The 14,341-nt window shown below is 43.7% G+C and overlaps 1 protein-coding gene across 2 annotated transcripts in view; it reads left to right on the top strand.

Annotated features, from left to right (window-relative positions):
- The window catches only part of LOC128660486 (uncharacterized), a 308,731-nt gene that overhangs the window by 158,357 nt on the left and 136,033 nt on the right, over positions 1-14,341 (top strand). For both annotated transcript variants that reach the window (XM_053714361.1, XM_053714360.1), the window contains exon 10: positions 10,624-10,728. In XM_053714361.1, the coding sequence (XP_053570336.1) occupies positions 10,624-10,728 (105 nt within the window). The remainder of the gene's footprint in view (positions 1-10,623; positions 10,729-14,341) is intronic.

Raw genomic sequence — 14,341 nt, 5'->3', positions numbered from 1 at the left:
GACGCTGATGATAATGGTTCTGAAATGCCCCTACACCAGTCTGAGGGGGCCAGGGAGGTTTTGTCTGAGGGAGAAATTTCAGATTCAGGGAAAATTTCTCAACAAGCTGAACCTGATGTGATTACATTCAAATTTAAATTGGAACATCTCCGCGCTCTGCTTAAGGAGGTGTTATCTACTCTGGATGATTGTGAGAATTTGGTCATTCCAGAGAAATTATGTAAGATGGACAAGTTCCTAGAGGTCCCGGGGCCCCCCGAAGCTTTTCCTATACCCAAGCGGGTGGCGGACATTGTAAACAAAGAATGGGAAAGGCCCGGCATACCTTTTGTCCCTCCCCCTATATTTAAGAAATTGTTTCCTATGGTCGACCCCAGAAAGGACTTATGGCAGACAGTCCCCAAGGTCGAGGGGGTGGTTTCTACTCTAAACAAACGCACTACTATCCCTATAGAAGATAGTTGTGCTTTCAAAGATCCTATGGATAAAAAATTAGAGGGTTTGCTTAAAAAGATGTTTGTTCAGCAAGGTTACCTTCTACAACCAATTTCATGCATTGTTCCTGTCACTACAGCAGCGTGTTTCTGGTTCGATGAACTAGAAAAGTCGCTCAATAAAGATTCTTCTTATGAGGAGATTATGGACAGAATTCATGCTCTCAAATTGGCTAACTCTTTTACTTTAGACGCCACTTTGCAATTGGCTAGATTAGCGGCGAAAAATTCAGGGTTTGCTATTGTGGCGCGCAGAGCGCTTTGGCTAAAATCTTGGTCAGCGGATGCGTCTTCCAAGAACAAATTGCTTAACATACCTTTCAAGGGGAAAACGCTGTTTGGCCCTGACTTGAAAGAGATTATTTCTGATATCACTGGGGGTAAGGGCCACGCCCTTCCTCAGGATAGGTCTTTCAAGGCTAAAAATAAACCAAATTTTCGTCCCTTTCGCAGAAACGGACCAGCCCCAAGTGCTACATCCTCTAAGCAAGAGGGTAACACTTCTCAAACCAAGCCAGCCTGGAGGCCAATGCAAGGCTGGAACAAAGGTAAGCAGGCCAAGAAACCTGCCACTGCTACCAAGACAGCATGAGATGTTGGCCCCCGATCCGGGACCGGATCTGGTGGGGGGCAGACTTTCTCTCTTCGCTCAGGCTTGGGCAAGAAATGTTCCGGATCCTTGGGCGCTAGAAATAGTCTCCCAAGGTTATCTTCTGGAATTCAAGGAGCTTCCCCCAAGGGGGAGGTTCCACAGGTCTCAATTGTCTTCAGACCACATAAAAAGACAGGCATTCTTACATTGTGTAGAAGACCTGTTAAAAATGGGAGTGATTCATCCTGTTCCATTAGGAGAACAAGGGATGGGATTCTACTCCAATCTGTTCATAGTTCCCAAAAAAGAGGGAACATTCAGACCAATCTTAGATCTCAAGATCCTAAACAAGTTTCTCAAGGTTCCATCGTTCAAAATGGAAACCATTCGGACAATTCTTCCTTCCATCCAGGAAGGTCAATTCATGACCACGGTGGATTTAAAGGATGCGTATCTACATATTCCTATCCACAAGGAACATCATCGGTTCCTAAGGTTCGCCTTTCTGGACAAGCATTACCAGTTTGTGGCACTTCCATTCGGATTAGCCACTGCTCCAAGAATTTTCACAAAGGTACTAGGGTCCCTTCTAGCGGTGCTACGACCAAAGGGCATTGCAGTAGTACCTTACTTGGACGACATACTGATTCAAGCGTCGTCCCTACCACAAGCAAAGGCTCATACGGACATTGTCCTGGCCTTTCTCAGATCTCACGGGTGGAAAGTGAACGTAGAAAAAAGTTCTCTTTCTCCGTCAACAAGAGTTCCCTTCTTGGGAACAATAATAGACTCCTTAGAAATGAGGATTTTTCTGACAGAAGCCAGAAAATCAAAACTTCTAAGCTCTTGTCAAGTACTTCATTCTGTTCTTCTTCCTTCCATAGCACAGTGCATGGAAGTAATAGGTTTGATGGTCGCGGCAATGGACATTGTTCCTTTTGCGCGAATTCATCTGAGACCATTACAACTGTGCATGCTCAGTCAGTGGAATGGGGATTATACAGACTTGTCTCCGACGATACAAGTAGATCAGAGGACCAGAGATTCACTCCGTTGGTGGCTAACCCTGGACAACCTGTCACAGGGGATGAGCTTCCGCAGACCAGAGTGGGTCATTGTCACGACCGACGCCAGTCTGGTAGGCTGGGGCGCGGTCTGGGAACCCCTGAAAGCTCAGGGTCTTTGGTCTCGGGAAGAATCTCTTCTCCCGATAAACATTCTGGAACTGAGAGCGATATTCAATGCTCTCAAGGCTTGGCCTCAGCTAGCAAAGGCCAAATTTGTACGGTTTCAATCAGACAACATGACGACTGTTGCGTATATCAACCATCAGGGGGGAACAAGGAGTTCCCTGGCGATGGAAGAAGTGACCAAAATCATTCAATGGGCGGAGACTCACTCCTGCCACTTGTCTGCAATCCACATCCCAGGCGTGGAAAATTGGGAAGTGGATTTTCTGAGTCGTCAGACATTTCATCCGGGGGAGTGGGAACTCCATCCGGATATCTTTGCCCAAATAACTCAATTGTGGGGCATTCCAGACATGGATCTGATGGCCTCTCGTCAGAACTTCAAGGTTCCTTGCTACGGGTCCAGATCCAGGGATCCCAAGGCGACTCTAGTAGATGCACTAGTAGCACCTTGGACCTTCAACCTAGCGTATGTATTCCCACCGTTTCCTCTCATCCCCAGGCTGGTAGCCAGGATCAATCTGGAGAGGGCATCGGTGATCTTGATAGCTCCTGCGTGGCCACGCAGGACTTGGTATGCAGACCTGGTGAATATGTCATCGGCTCCACCATGGAAGCTACCTTTGAGACAGGACCTTCTTGTTCAAGGTCCGTTCGAACATCCGAATCTGGTTTCACTCCAACTGACTGCTTGGAGATTGAACGCTTGATTTTATCAAAGCGAGGGTTCTCAGATTCTGTCATTGATACTCTTGTTCAGGCCAGGAAGCCTGTAACTAGAAAAATCTACCATAAAATATGGAAAAAATATATCTGTTGGTGTGAATCTAAAGGATTACCATGGAACAAGATAAAAATTCCTAAGATTCTATCCTTTCTTCAAGAAGGTTTGGAGAAAGGATTATCTGCAAGTTCTTTGAAGGGACAGATTTCTGCTTTATCTGTTTTACTTCACAAAAAGCTGGCGGCTGTGCCAGATGTTCAGGCTTTTGTTCAGGCTCTGGTTAGAATCAAGCCTGTTTACAAACCTTTGACTCCCCCTTGGAGTCTCAATTTAGTTCTTTCAGTTCTTCAGGGGGTTCCGTTTGAGCCCCTACATTCCGTTGATATCAAGTTATTATCTTGGAAAGTTTTGTTTTTTGTTGCAATTTCTTCTGCTAGAAGAGTTTCAGAGTTATCTGCTCTGCAGTGTTCTCCTCCTTATCTGGTGTTCCATGCAGATAAGGTGGTTTTGCGTACTAAACCTGGTTTTCTTCCGAAAGTTGTTTCTAACAAAAACATTAACCAGGAGATAGTCGTGCCTTCTTTGTGTCCGAATCCAGTTTCAAAGAAGGAACGTTTGTTGCACAATTTGGATGTAGTGCGTTCTCTAAAATTCTATTTAGATGCTACAAAGGATTTCAGACAAACATCTTCCTTGTTTGTTGTTTATTCTGGTAAAAGGAGAGGTCAAAAAGCAACTTCTACCTCTCTATCTTTTTGGCTTAAAAGCATCATCAGATTGGCTTATGAGACTGCCGGACGGCAGCCTCCTGAAAGAATCACAGCTCATTCCACTAGGGCCGTGGCTTCCACATGGGCCTTTAAGAACGAGGCTTCTGTTGATCAGATATGTAAGGCAGCGACTTGGTCTTCACTGCACACTTTTACCAAATTTTACAAATTTGATACTTTTGCTTCTTCTGAGGCTATTTTTGGGAGAAAGGTTTTGCAAACCGTGGTGCCTTCCATCTAGGTGACCTGATTTGCTCCCTCCCATCATCCGTGTCCTAAAGCTTTGGTATTGGTTCCCACAAGTAAGGATGACGCCGTGGACCGGACACACCTATGTTGGAGAAAACAGAATTTATGTTTACCTGATAAATTACTTTCTCCAACGGTGTGTCCGGTCCACGGCCCGCCCTGGTTTTTTAATCAGGTCTGATGATTTATTTTCTTTAACTACAGTCACCACGGTATCATATGATTTCTCCTATGCAAATATTCCTCCTTTACGTCGGTCGAATGACTGGGGAAGGCGGAGCCTAGGAGGGATCATGTGACCAGCTTTGCTGGGCTCTTTGCCATTTCCTGTTGGGGAAGAGAATATCCCACAAGTAAGGATGACGCTGTGGACCGGACACACCGTTGGAGAAAGTAATTTATCAGGTAAACATAAATTCTGTTTTTTTTTTTTTTCTGAGCTGCATACAGGAAAAATATGGCACTTTACTATTTATTTCAATGGGACACTAATATATGGCCTCTAGCAAGTTACGGGGCTTATATAAAGCAGTGGTGCAGGCACTGGGGACTAGGAGATAGGCTCATTTTAGAGGTGGTGTGTGTTTACTTGCTCCCGGCTGTTTTTACCTCAGTGTAATCCTGCCGACCGGGAGGTTAGTTCTGTTACGCCCACGATGGGCGGGGCTAGCTGACGTGCTAAAATCTTCTATTGCGCTCCCTTTCTCTTCACTTCCTGTGTTCCGGAGAGGAGAAATGTTATTGCGGTTTCAGTCTTGTGTGCTACGCTCGACGGACCTTGGGTGCAACGCTCTGGATTGAGTCCAGACTCCATCTGATAACTATTGGCTCCGGTTTTCCAGCAGGGCAGGTAGGCACCTCAGCAAAAGCTGAGGTGTAGAGGCTGTCTGGGGTGTTTGAAAAGCTTTTTCTCATAGTTTTGCTGTAAAAATAAAGCAATTTTCCTTTTTATATTTAAAGGGACACTAACGTTTTTTTGTGTGTGAACTTTTGATTAAAAATTAAGTACTTTTATTTTTAATTCTGGGTAAATATGGACCAGGAGACTTTGCAAAATGTTACTTGTACTTTGTTTGATGTTAATGTGGAACCACCGATCCCTTTCTGTTCCTCATGTATTGAGAGAACATTGAATTACAGGGATAGACTTTTTAATTCTGAGCCAACATTGTCTAGGGAGGATGCTGTACAGGAGTCTACTGACAATGTTCAAGATATGCCGCAGCTTTCTCCTCAAGTGTCCCAAAATTTATCGTCCACACATTCAGTGCCCTGCTTTTCCTCTCTAGCTCTGCCTGGAGTTACGATGCAAGACATTGCTACCCTCATGTCATCTGCGTTATCTGATGCGCTGTCTGCTTTTCCCATGCTGCAGGGAAAGCGCAAGAGGAAATGTAAAGAATCAGTGAGTAAGATGTCTGACTCAATAGTGGCTATTCCGAATGTTCCCTCCCAGAAGTCGGAGGAAGAAAATCATTTGGTAGCATCTGAGGGTGAAATCTCAGAGTGTAATTCCTTCTTCTGATGCTGAAGTTGTAGCCTTCAGGTTTAAGCTAGAACACCTCAGTTTGTTTCTTAAGGAGGTTTTGGCTACCTTAGACGACTCCGACACTACGGTCATTGTCAATCCTAAGAAGTCTAGCAAGTTAAACAAGTATTTTTATGTTCCATCCATGGTAGAAGTTTTCCCTGTACCAGATCGAGCTACAGAGATTATTGCTAAGGAGTTGGAGAGAGCGGGTATCCCTTTTTCTCCATCCCCTATCTTTAAAAAGATGTTTCCTATTGCTGACTCTATCAAGGGGTCTTGGCAGACGTTCCCTGGAAGGGGCAATTTCCACCCTCGCTAAGAGAACTACTATTCCCATAGAGGATAGTTGTTCCTTTAAGGATCCTATGGATAAGAAGTTGGAGGGATTACTCAAAAAGATGTATGTTCACCATGGTTTACAATGGCAACCTGCGGTGCAGCAGCATACTGGTTTGATGCGTTGTCTGATTCTATTCAAACAAACACTACCCTTGACGAGATCCGGGATAGGATCAAGGCCCTTAAGTTGGCCAATTCCTTTATTACGGATACTTCCCTACAGGTTTTTAAGCTGGGAGCAAAAAATTCTGGGTTTGCTGCACTGGCCCGCAGAGCCTTGAAATCCTGGTCTGTGGATGTGTCATCTAAGCTTTTGGCAATTCCCTACAAGGGAAAGACCTTGTCTGGGCCGGGTTTGGCTGAATTTTTTTCTGACATTACGGGAGGAAAGGGTAATTTCCTCCCTCAGGATAAGAGGAATAAGCAAAAGGGACGTCAGAGTAATTTTCGTTTCTTTGGAAACTTCAATGGTAAGCCTTCCTCTCCCTCTACAAAGCAAGAACAGTCCAAGCCTTCCTGGAGGTCCAATCAGTCATGGAACAAGGGAAAGCAATCTAAGAAGCCCACTACTGACTCAGTCAGCAGGAAGTGTCTGCCCCCGATCCCGGACCGGATCTTGTGGTGGGCAGACTTTCCTTCTTTGCTCAGGTTAGGGTTCGGGATGTTCAAGATCCCTGGGCGGTGGACATCGTGTCCCAGGGATACAAACTAGAATTTAAGACCTTTCCTCCCAGGGCAGGTTTCTGCTCTCAAGATTATCTGCAGACCAGATAAAGAGAGGCGTTCTTACACTGTGTTCGGGACCTTTCCAACCTGGGAGTGATAGTTTCTGTTCCAATGCAGGAACAGGGTCTGGGATTTTACTCCAATCTGTTCGTGGTTCACAAAAAGAGGGAACTTTCAGACCAATTCTAGATCTCAAAAGTCTAAACAAGTTCCTCAGAGTACCCTCCTTCAAGATGGAAACTATTCGTTCCATTCTTCCCTTGGTTCAAGAGGGTCAATTCATGACAACAGTAGATTTAAAGGATGTGTACCTGCATGTTCCCATCCACAGGGATCATCACAAGTTTCTGAGGTTCGCTTTTCTAGACAAACACTTCCAGTTTGTGGCTCTTCCATTCGGCCTTGCCACATTTCCCAGATTTTTTTCAAAAGTCCTGGGATTCCCTGTTGGCGGTGCTCTGGTTGTGGGGCATTGCAGTGGCACCTTATCTGGACGACATTCTGGTTCAGATGCCATCCTTTCAACAAGCAAACTCCCACGCTGAGGTGTTATCCTTCCTGCGCTCTCACGGATGGAAGGTGAAGTTGGGAAAGTGTTCCTTAATTCCAGCTACAAGGGTAGTGTTCTTGGGAGCCATAATAGATTCCCTATCGATGAAAATATTCCTGACAGAGGTCAGAAAAGCAAAGATCTACGATTCTTGTCTGTCGCTTCAGTCTTCTCCTTGGCCATCAGTGGCTCAGTGTATGGAGGTAATTGGTCTGATGGTAACTGCCATGGACATCATTCCGTTTGCCGGTTTCCACCTCAGACCCCTGCAGTTATGCATGCTCAGACAATGGAATGGGGATAATGTGGATCTGTCTCCGCAATTACATCTGGATCAGGCGACGAGATTCTCTTCTTTGGTGGTTGTCTCAGGAACATCTCTCCCAGGGAACCTGCTTCCGCAGACCCACCTGGGTGATTGTGACAACGGACGCCAGCCTGTTGGGATGGGGAGCAGTCTGGGGCTCTCTAAAGGCTTAGGGGACATGGACTTGAGAGGAGTCTGCTCTCCCCATAAACATAGAGCCGAGTGGAATCTTCAATGCTCTTCTAGCCTGTCCTCAGTTAGCTTCGGCCCAGTTTATCAGGTTCCAGTCGGACAACATAACTTCAGTGGCTTACATCAACCATCAGGGAGTAACTCAGAGTTCCTTGGCCATGATAGAGGTAACCAAGATTATTCAGTGGGCGGAGACCCACAACTGCTGTCTATCTGCGATCCACAATCTAGGGAAGCGGATTTTCTGAGCAGACAGACCTTTCATCCGGGGGAGTGGGAACTCCATCCGGAAGTGTTTTCCAGCTTGATTCTCAAATGGGGACAGCTGGAACTGCATTTTATGGCATCTCGTCAGAAGGCCAAGCTCCCGAGGTACGGGTCGAGGGATCCTCAGGCGGTACTGATAGATGCTCTGGCGGTCCCTTGGAATTTGTCTAGCATACCTATTTCATCCGTTTGCTCTCCTTCCTCAGGTCATTGCTCAAATCAAACAGGAGAGGGCATCAGTGATCCTCATCGCAACGGCGTGGCCTCGCAGGATCTGGTATGCAGACCTAGTGGAGATGTCATCTCTTCCACCTTGGAGACTTTATTGAGAAAGGACCTTCTACTTCAAGGGCCCTTCCTTCACCCAAATCTAGTTTCTCTGAAGCTGACTGCTTGGAGATTGTACGCTTAATTTTATCTATGCATGGTTTTTTTGAGTTATTCATTAAGACCATGATTCAGGCTCGTAAGCCTGTGACTAGAAAGATTTACCATAAGATATGGCGTAAATATCTGCATTGGTGTAAATCCAGAGGCTACTCTTGGAGTAGAGTTCAGATTTCTAGAATTTTGTCCTTTCTCCAGGAGGGTCTGGAGAAGGGTTTATCTGTGAGTACTTTGAAGGGTCAAATATCTGCCTTGTCTATTTTGTTGCATAAACATCTGACAGATGTACCAGGCGTGCAATCTTTTTGTCAGGCTTTGGTCAGAATCAGGCCTGTGTTAAACCTGTTACTCCTTCCTGGAGTCTTAAAGGGACATGAAACCCACATTTTTTTCTTTTATGATTTAAAAGAGAGAATGCATTTTAAAACATCTTTCTAATTTACTTCTATTATCTAATTTGTTTTATTCCCTTGATATTCTTAGCTGGAAAGCATATCTAGATATGCTCAGAAGCTGCTGATTGGTTGCTGCACATGGAAGCCTCATGTGATTGGCTAACCCATGTGCATTTCTTTTTCTTCAAATAAGGATATCTAAAAAATTAAGCAAAATAAATAATAGAAGTAAATTGTAATGTTGTTTAAATTTGTATGTTCTATCTGAATCATGAAAGAAAGATTTTGGGTTTAGTGACCCTTTAACCTTGTTCTTAAAGTTCTTCAACAGGCTCCGTTTGAGCCTATGCATTCTTTAGATATTATCTTGGAAAGTTTTGTTTCTTGTTGCAATTTCATTACTCTCGACGTTGCACTGTGATTCCCCTTATCTTATTTTTCATTCTGATAAGGTTGTTCTGCATACTAAGTTGGGGTTCCTTCCTAAGGTGGTTTCGGATAGGAACATTAATCAAGAAATTGTGGTTCCTTCTTTGTGCCCTAACCCTTCTTCTCATAAGGAGCGTCTGCTGCACAACCTAGATGTCTGCATTAAACCCGTTATTAGGCCTATTACTCTTCCTTGGAGTAAGGGTATTGCAGGTCACTCCTTTTGAGCCTATGCATACATTGGACATTAAACTACTTTTATGTTATTTCTTTTAGCCATCTCTTCTGCTAGAAGAGTTTCTGAATTGTCTGCTCTCTCTCGTGAGTCTCCTTATTTGATATTCCATCAGGACAAGGCTGTTTTGTTAACTACTTTTACATTCTTACTTAAAGTTGTTTCCTCACACAACATTAGTAGGGAGATTTTTGTTTCTTCCTTATGTCCTTATCTGAAAAATGCTTCTGAAACATCTTTGCATCTTTTGTATGATGTTAGAGCATTGAAATATTATGTTGATGCTACTAAAGGTTTCATACGCACTTCTAGTCTGTTCTTTTTTTCTGTCCCCTGGAAAAATCAGAAGGCCCCTCTGCTATTTCTTTAGCCTCTTGGTTAAAACTTTGGATTCACAGAGCTTATATGGAGGTGGGTCAGCCTCTGCCACAGAGAATTACAGCTCATTCTACTAGATCAGTTGCCACATCTTGGGTTTTCAAGAATGAGGCTTCGGTTGATCAAATTTGCAAAGCAGCCACTTGGTCTTCTTTGCATACCTTTACAGAATTTTACCATTTTTATGTTTTTGCTTCATTAGAAGAAGCCTTTGATAGAAAGGTCCTTCATGCAGTTGTCTGTCTGATTATTGTGCCTATATTTTGAGTTGTCACTAGAGAGATTTTATTTTGGGTGGGGGATTTATTTTCTCAGCAAAATAAACACATTTTTTCAATCCCTCCCTTTATTGTAACTTGTGCACTTCCACTGCTTGAGTATTAGTTCCCATATGTAACCGATCGTGGACTCTCGCCACCTATATGAAAACATAATTTAGATCTCACCTAATTAAAAAAGTCATGGTGGCGAGAGTCCATGAGCCCCCATTTTTTTGGGGTTATTTTGTTTTGAGAGCTCTTAATCCTCCTTATATCTCACTGCTTGGCTATACGTTAAACTAAGGTATGTGTGAAGTGGGAAAGGTTTTCATAGCCTTTTTGGGAAACTTTGCCTCCTGGAAAGAATGTATATCCCATGTAACGGATTGGGGACTCTCGCCACCATGAAAGAAATGAACCTATCCAGTGATATATAAATATATATCTCTTTCAAGAGTAGTTTAGGTTGCAAATGTGAAAGAAAATAATTTTGTTCTTTCTCTCTATTGGGGTATTGCTAGTCATTCTTGATTTTCCTTTCCATTTAAAACCACTTGCCTTACTTGTGTTGATGTTGTGGAGTTATTCGTCTTTTTCTTCTTCCTTAGAATATTTATGTCGCAGCTGTATACTTCTGAGGAAGGCATATGCACCGGATGAGCCCACTAGAATTGAAAAAAGCGTACTCGATTATCAGCATAAATCTTTTCAAGGTAATGTAAATGGAATACTTTTCATACATTTATAAACATGCTTTAGAAACATTTGCTTTTTTCCTTCTTCATTCATTACCTGTTTGGAAAAACTTCACCTGGCCACCAGAAGGAGACAAAGACACCCCCCTCAAAGCTTTACATATCCCTCTCACTTTCCCTACCCTCCCAGTAGTTTTTTGTCTTGTTTCATGGAGGTTGGCAGAGAGAGGTGCTCTGCTGAAGATTCATGTTTTGTTGTCAAATGAATTGTTTCCTACAAGAGAGGGTAGTGGAGCTGGTAGAGAACATGTAATTCTCTTAGTAGAGTATTGTGTCTGTTAGCTGCTGGAGGTCGCAGGGTGGTTCCTATGCCTCCTCCAGTGTTCTGAGCTATACTCCCTTCATTACAGGAAAAACTGCATTGGTGACTTGGAATTTCTTCTTTTTTGCAGGTTCCAGACCAGAGGAAGACTACGATCCTTTAAGTCCTGAGCCCTTTGTCCTCCCTTCATGGCTTATTGCCTAACAAGGGGATCTAAGTGTATGAGACAAGTTTATTAGAAAAGGGGATCAACCTTTATTTGTTAAGGGGATATGTTTATGGCACCCTCCAGTGGAGGTGACATTAAACGTGTGCATTTGACCATACAGCCCCCCGATGGGGGAGATCAATCTCTAGTGAGTGGCAACTTAAGAGCGGCTGGGGTATAGAAAAGCATACCGGCAATCCGTTGCTCGCTATGGGCAACAGATGGTCTGACTCCAGTGGAATTGTAGGCAATTTTTTTAAGTAGCAAATGTGTCTCCATGATCACAGCTTCCATGAGGCGCTCCTTCGCCACGGCTTTATAATAATTTTATAATAATAATAGTATTGGAGGGCCATACTGTGTTCCTCAATTTGGCGCTGCTCTCACCCCATTTTTTTAATGCATTTTCGCTAAGTGTGCTATGTCCCGCTGCACAGTCTTCAATAAATCAGCAGCGTGAGAGGAGGCCTATCCAGAAGTGGTGAGACACTCCTAGCAGGCCTTTCAGGAGATTTTAGTTCATTTACTAAATCGTTATTTGGTAACTTCTACATTTTTAGTTATGGAGGATTCTGATCCAATAAATGTATGCTCTGTAAACTGAGCACTGTATGTCCCACCCTACCCAGTTGTGTAATCCATGCCTAACAGTCCTGGGCTCTCATTCTGGGGAGAATAGTGCCCAGATTCCTGTGACAGTTTTACCTAACACTACAAGTACTGCGGCTTCTCAGATGTCTTGACATCCTTGATATGCTTGTTCTTCAACAAATTAATCCACCTGCAGTTCCTTGTGACCCCATTCATCAAACTAGTTCTGGGGTGTGGGCCTTCCCTCAGGATTTTATGGCTCAATTACAGTCGGCAGTTACTGCTGCCTTGAGCAATATGCCTCTTGCAGGTTAACGATAGAAGTTAAACATGTCTCTTCTAGGGTTAAGTCCAGTAGTTCTCTGGAAACTGCCATGCTACTTTCTGATGATTCCTCTGCTAGCTCTGAAGGGGAACTATCTTCCTCTGACTTTGCAGAAGAAAGAATTCAAAGGAAATTAATTTCAGATTTAAGATTGAACACCTGAGGTATTTACTTAAGGAGGTTTTGTTCACCCTGGACTACCTGAGTCTAAATCAGCTGAGGAAAAACACAAACTAGACATAATGTTTAGACCAAAGCTGAAAGCCTCTGAAGTATTCCCAGTACCTTTATTGGTGGCAGACATTGTATCTAAGGAAGGGGAGAAGCCTAGGGTTCCCTTTTCTCCCTCTCTGGCTTTTAAGATGATGTTTCCCATTCCAGTTAATCATTTGGAATTATGGAATACAGTCCCTAAGATGGACGGTGTCATTTCCATTCTGGCAAAACGCATTACTATACCCCTAGTGGATAGTACTTCTTTTAAATGATCCTATGGATAGAAAATTAGAGGGTTACCTAAGGAAGGTTTTCCTTCTTGTTGGTTTGCTCTTTCAACCTGTTGTAGGTATTGCAGCAGTGGCTAGAACTGCCACCTTTTTGGTATGATTCTTTATCCAAGCTGATTTCGGTGGAGTCTCCACTAAGAGGATATTCAGGACCGAATTAAGGTCCTAAAGATGGACAATTCCTTTATCTGTGGCGTGAATATCCAAATTATTTGCCTAAATGCTAAGACCTCTGGCCTAGCGGAACTCGCACATTGGTCTCTCTCTGGTTAAAGTCCTGATCAGCAGACACGTTTTCCAAGTCGAGGCTCCTATCTCTAGCTTTTAAGGGTAAGACCTTTTTTGGTCCAAGATTGGATTCTATCATTTCTACGGTTACTGAAGGTAAGGGGACCTTTCTACCGCATTACAAGAAATCCAAAATTAAGAGTCGTCCTGGGGGAATTTTTCCGTTCCTTTCTTCAGAACAGGACTCGGAGGAACACGCCCTAGACTAAATCGGATCCTCCCAGGAGTACCTGGGAACTCAACACAGTGTGGGGCAAGAACAAGCAGCCCAAGAAGTCGACCCTTGACAACAAATCGATATGAAGTGTCAGCCCCCGACCTGGGCTCAGGTCATGTAGGGGGCGGATTATCTCATTTCAAGCAAGTCTGTGCAGTTCTGGACATTGTCTCCCAGGGATACAAAATAGGGTTTTGTTCTCATCCCTTAAGGGGCAGAGTCCTCTCCAGGGTTTCTGCTCTCTTGTGATTCTCCGTTAGTGTGTGATTGTTTTTTTCATCAGGATAAAGCAGATTTTACAACAAACTATTCTTTCCTTCCTAAGGTTGTTTCTTCTGAAGCCACCAATCTCTGTCCAGTGTCAAACACACACTGAAGAGAGATAATTTCATAGCTTTGTTGAATTAAAGGCCTTGGAAGAACTAAATAATTGAGAAATTCATTGTCCTTGTTTCTCTATTTCTTAGGTCCCTGCATGGGGAAGAAAGCTACTGCAATCTCCTTGGCAGCTTGGCTTAAAACTTTGATTCATGTAGCATACCTTGTGGTGGGGAAGTCTCCCCTGAACTAATTACTGCTATTTCTACCAGAGCAATCGCCACCTCTTGGGCTTTTAGAATTGAAGCTTCCATTGAACAGATTTGCACGGCAGCTACTTGGTCATTTTTACATACAGTACCTTTACCAAATAGATGGACAACTGTAAAAAACAGAAACAGAGGCGCCACATGTGTAGATCAATGGATACCCAAACACAAATCTGGACAAAATACAGGGTACTCACAAGAGTGAAGGCACTCTCTTGTGCCTATTAGAGACAGGCTGGTATTCTGAACAGCAAACCAGCTGGCTGTGTGAACGAATCCCCGTCGAGATGTCCTGGAGAAGTGGATATCCTGGAAGGCAGTCCTTGCCTAGATGGTTTCCTATAGGTTGGAACAAGGGAGAAAGGCTAAACAGCCTTTGGGTTACTTAAAAGAGAGATTGAGGGGGCGTGTCTAGGCAGCGGCCATGCTTGGTCGCATTTTCAGGGGCTCCTGATACACTACAGATAATCCGCCAATTATCCCTACAACACCGAATCATCCAGACACAAATTTACTATATTCGTCAGCAGGACGATCTGAGGAGCTTAATGATACCTAACTTGGTGTTTTCATGACGGTAGTCTCTG

This window comes from Bombina bombina, chromosome 5 (genome assembly GCF_027579735.1).
Source record: "Bombina bombina isolate aBomBom1 chromosome 5, aBomBom1.pri, whole genome shotgun sequence".
In the NCBI taxonomy this organism is placed as follows: Eukaryota; Metazoa; Chordata; class Amphibia; order Anura; family Bombinatoridae; genus Bombina; species Bombina bombina.
This window is presented reverse-complemented; position numbering and strand designations above follow the sequence as displayed.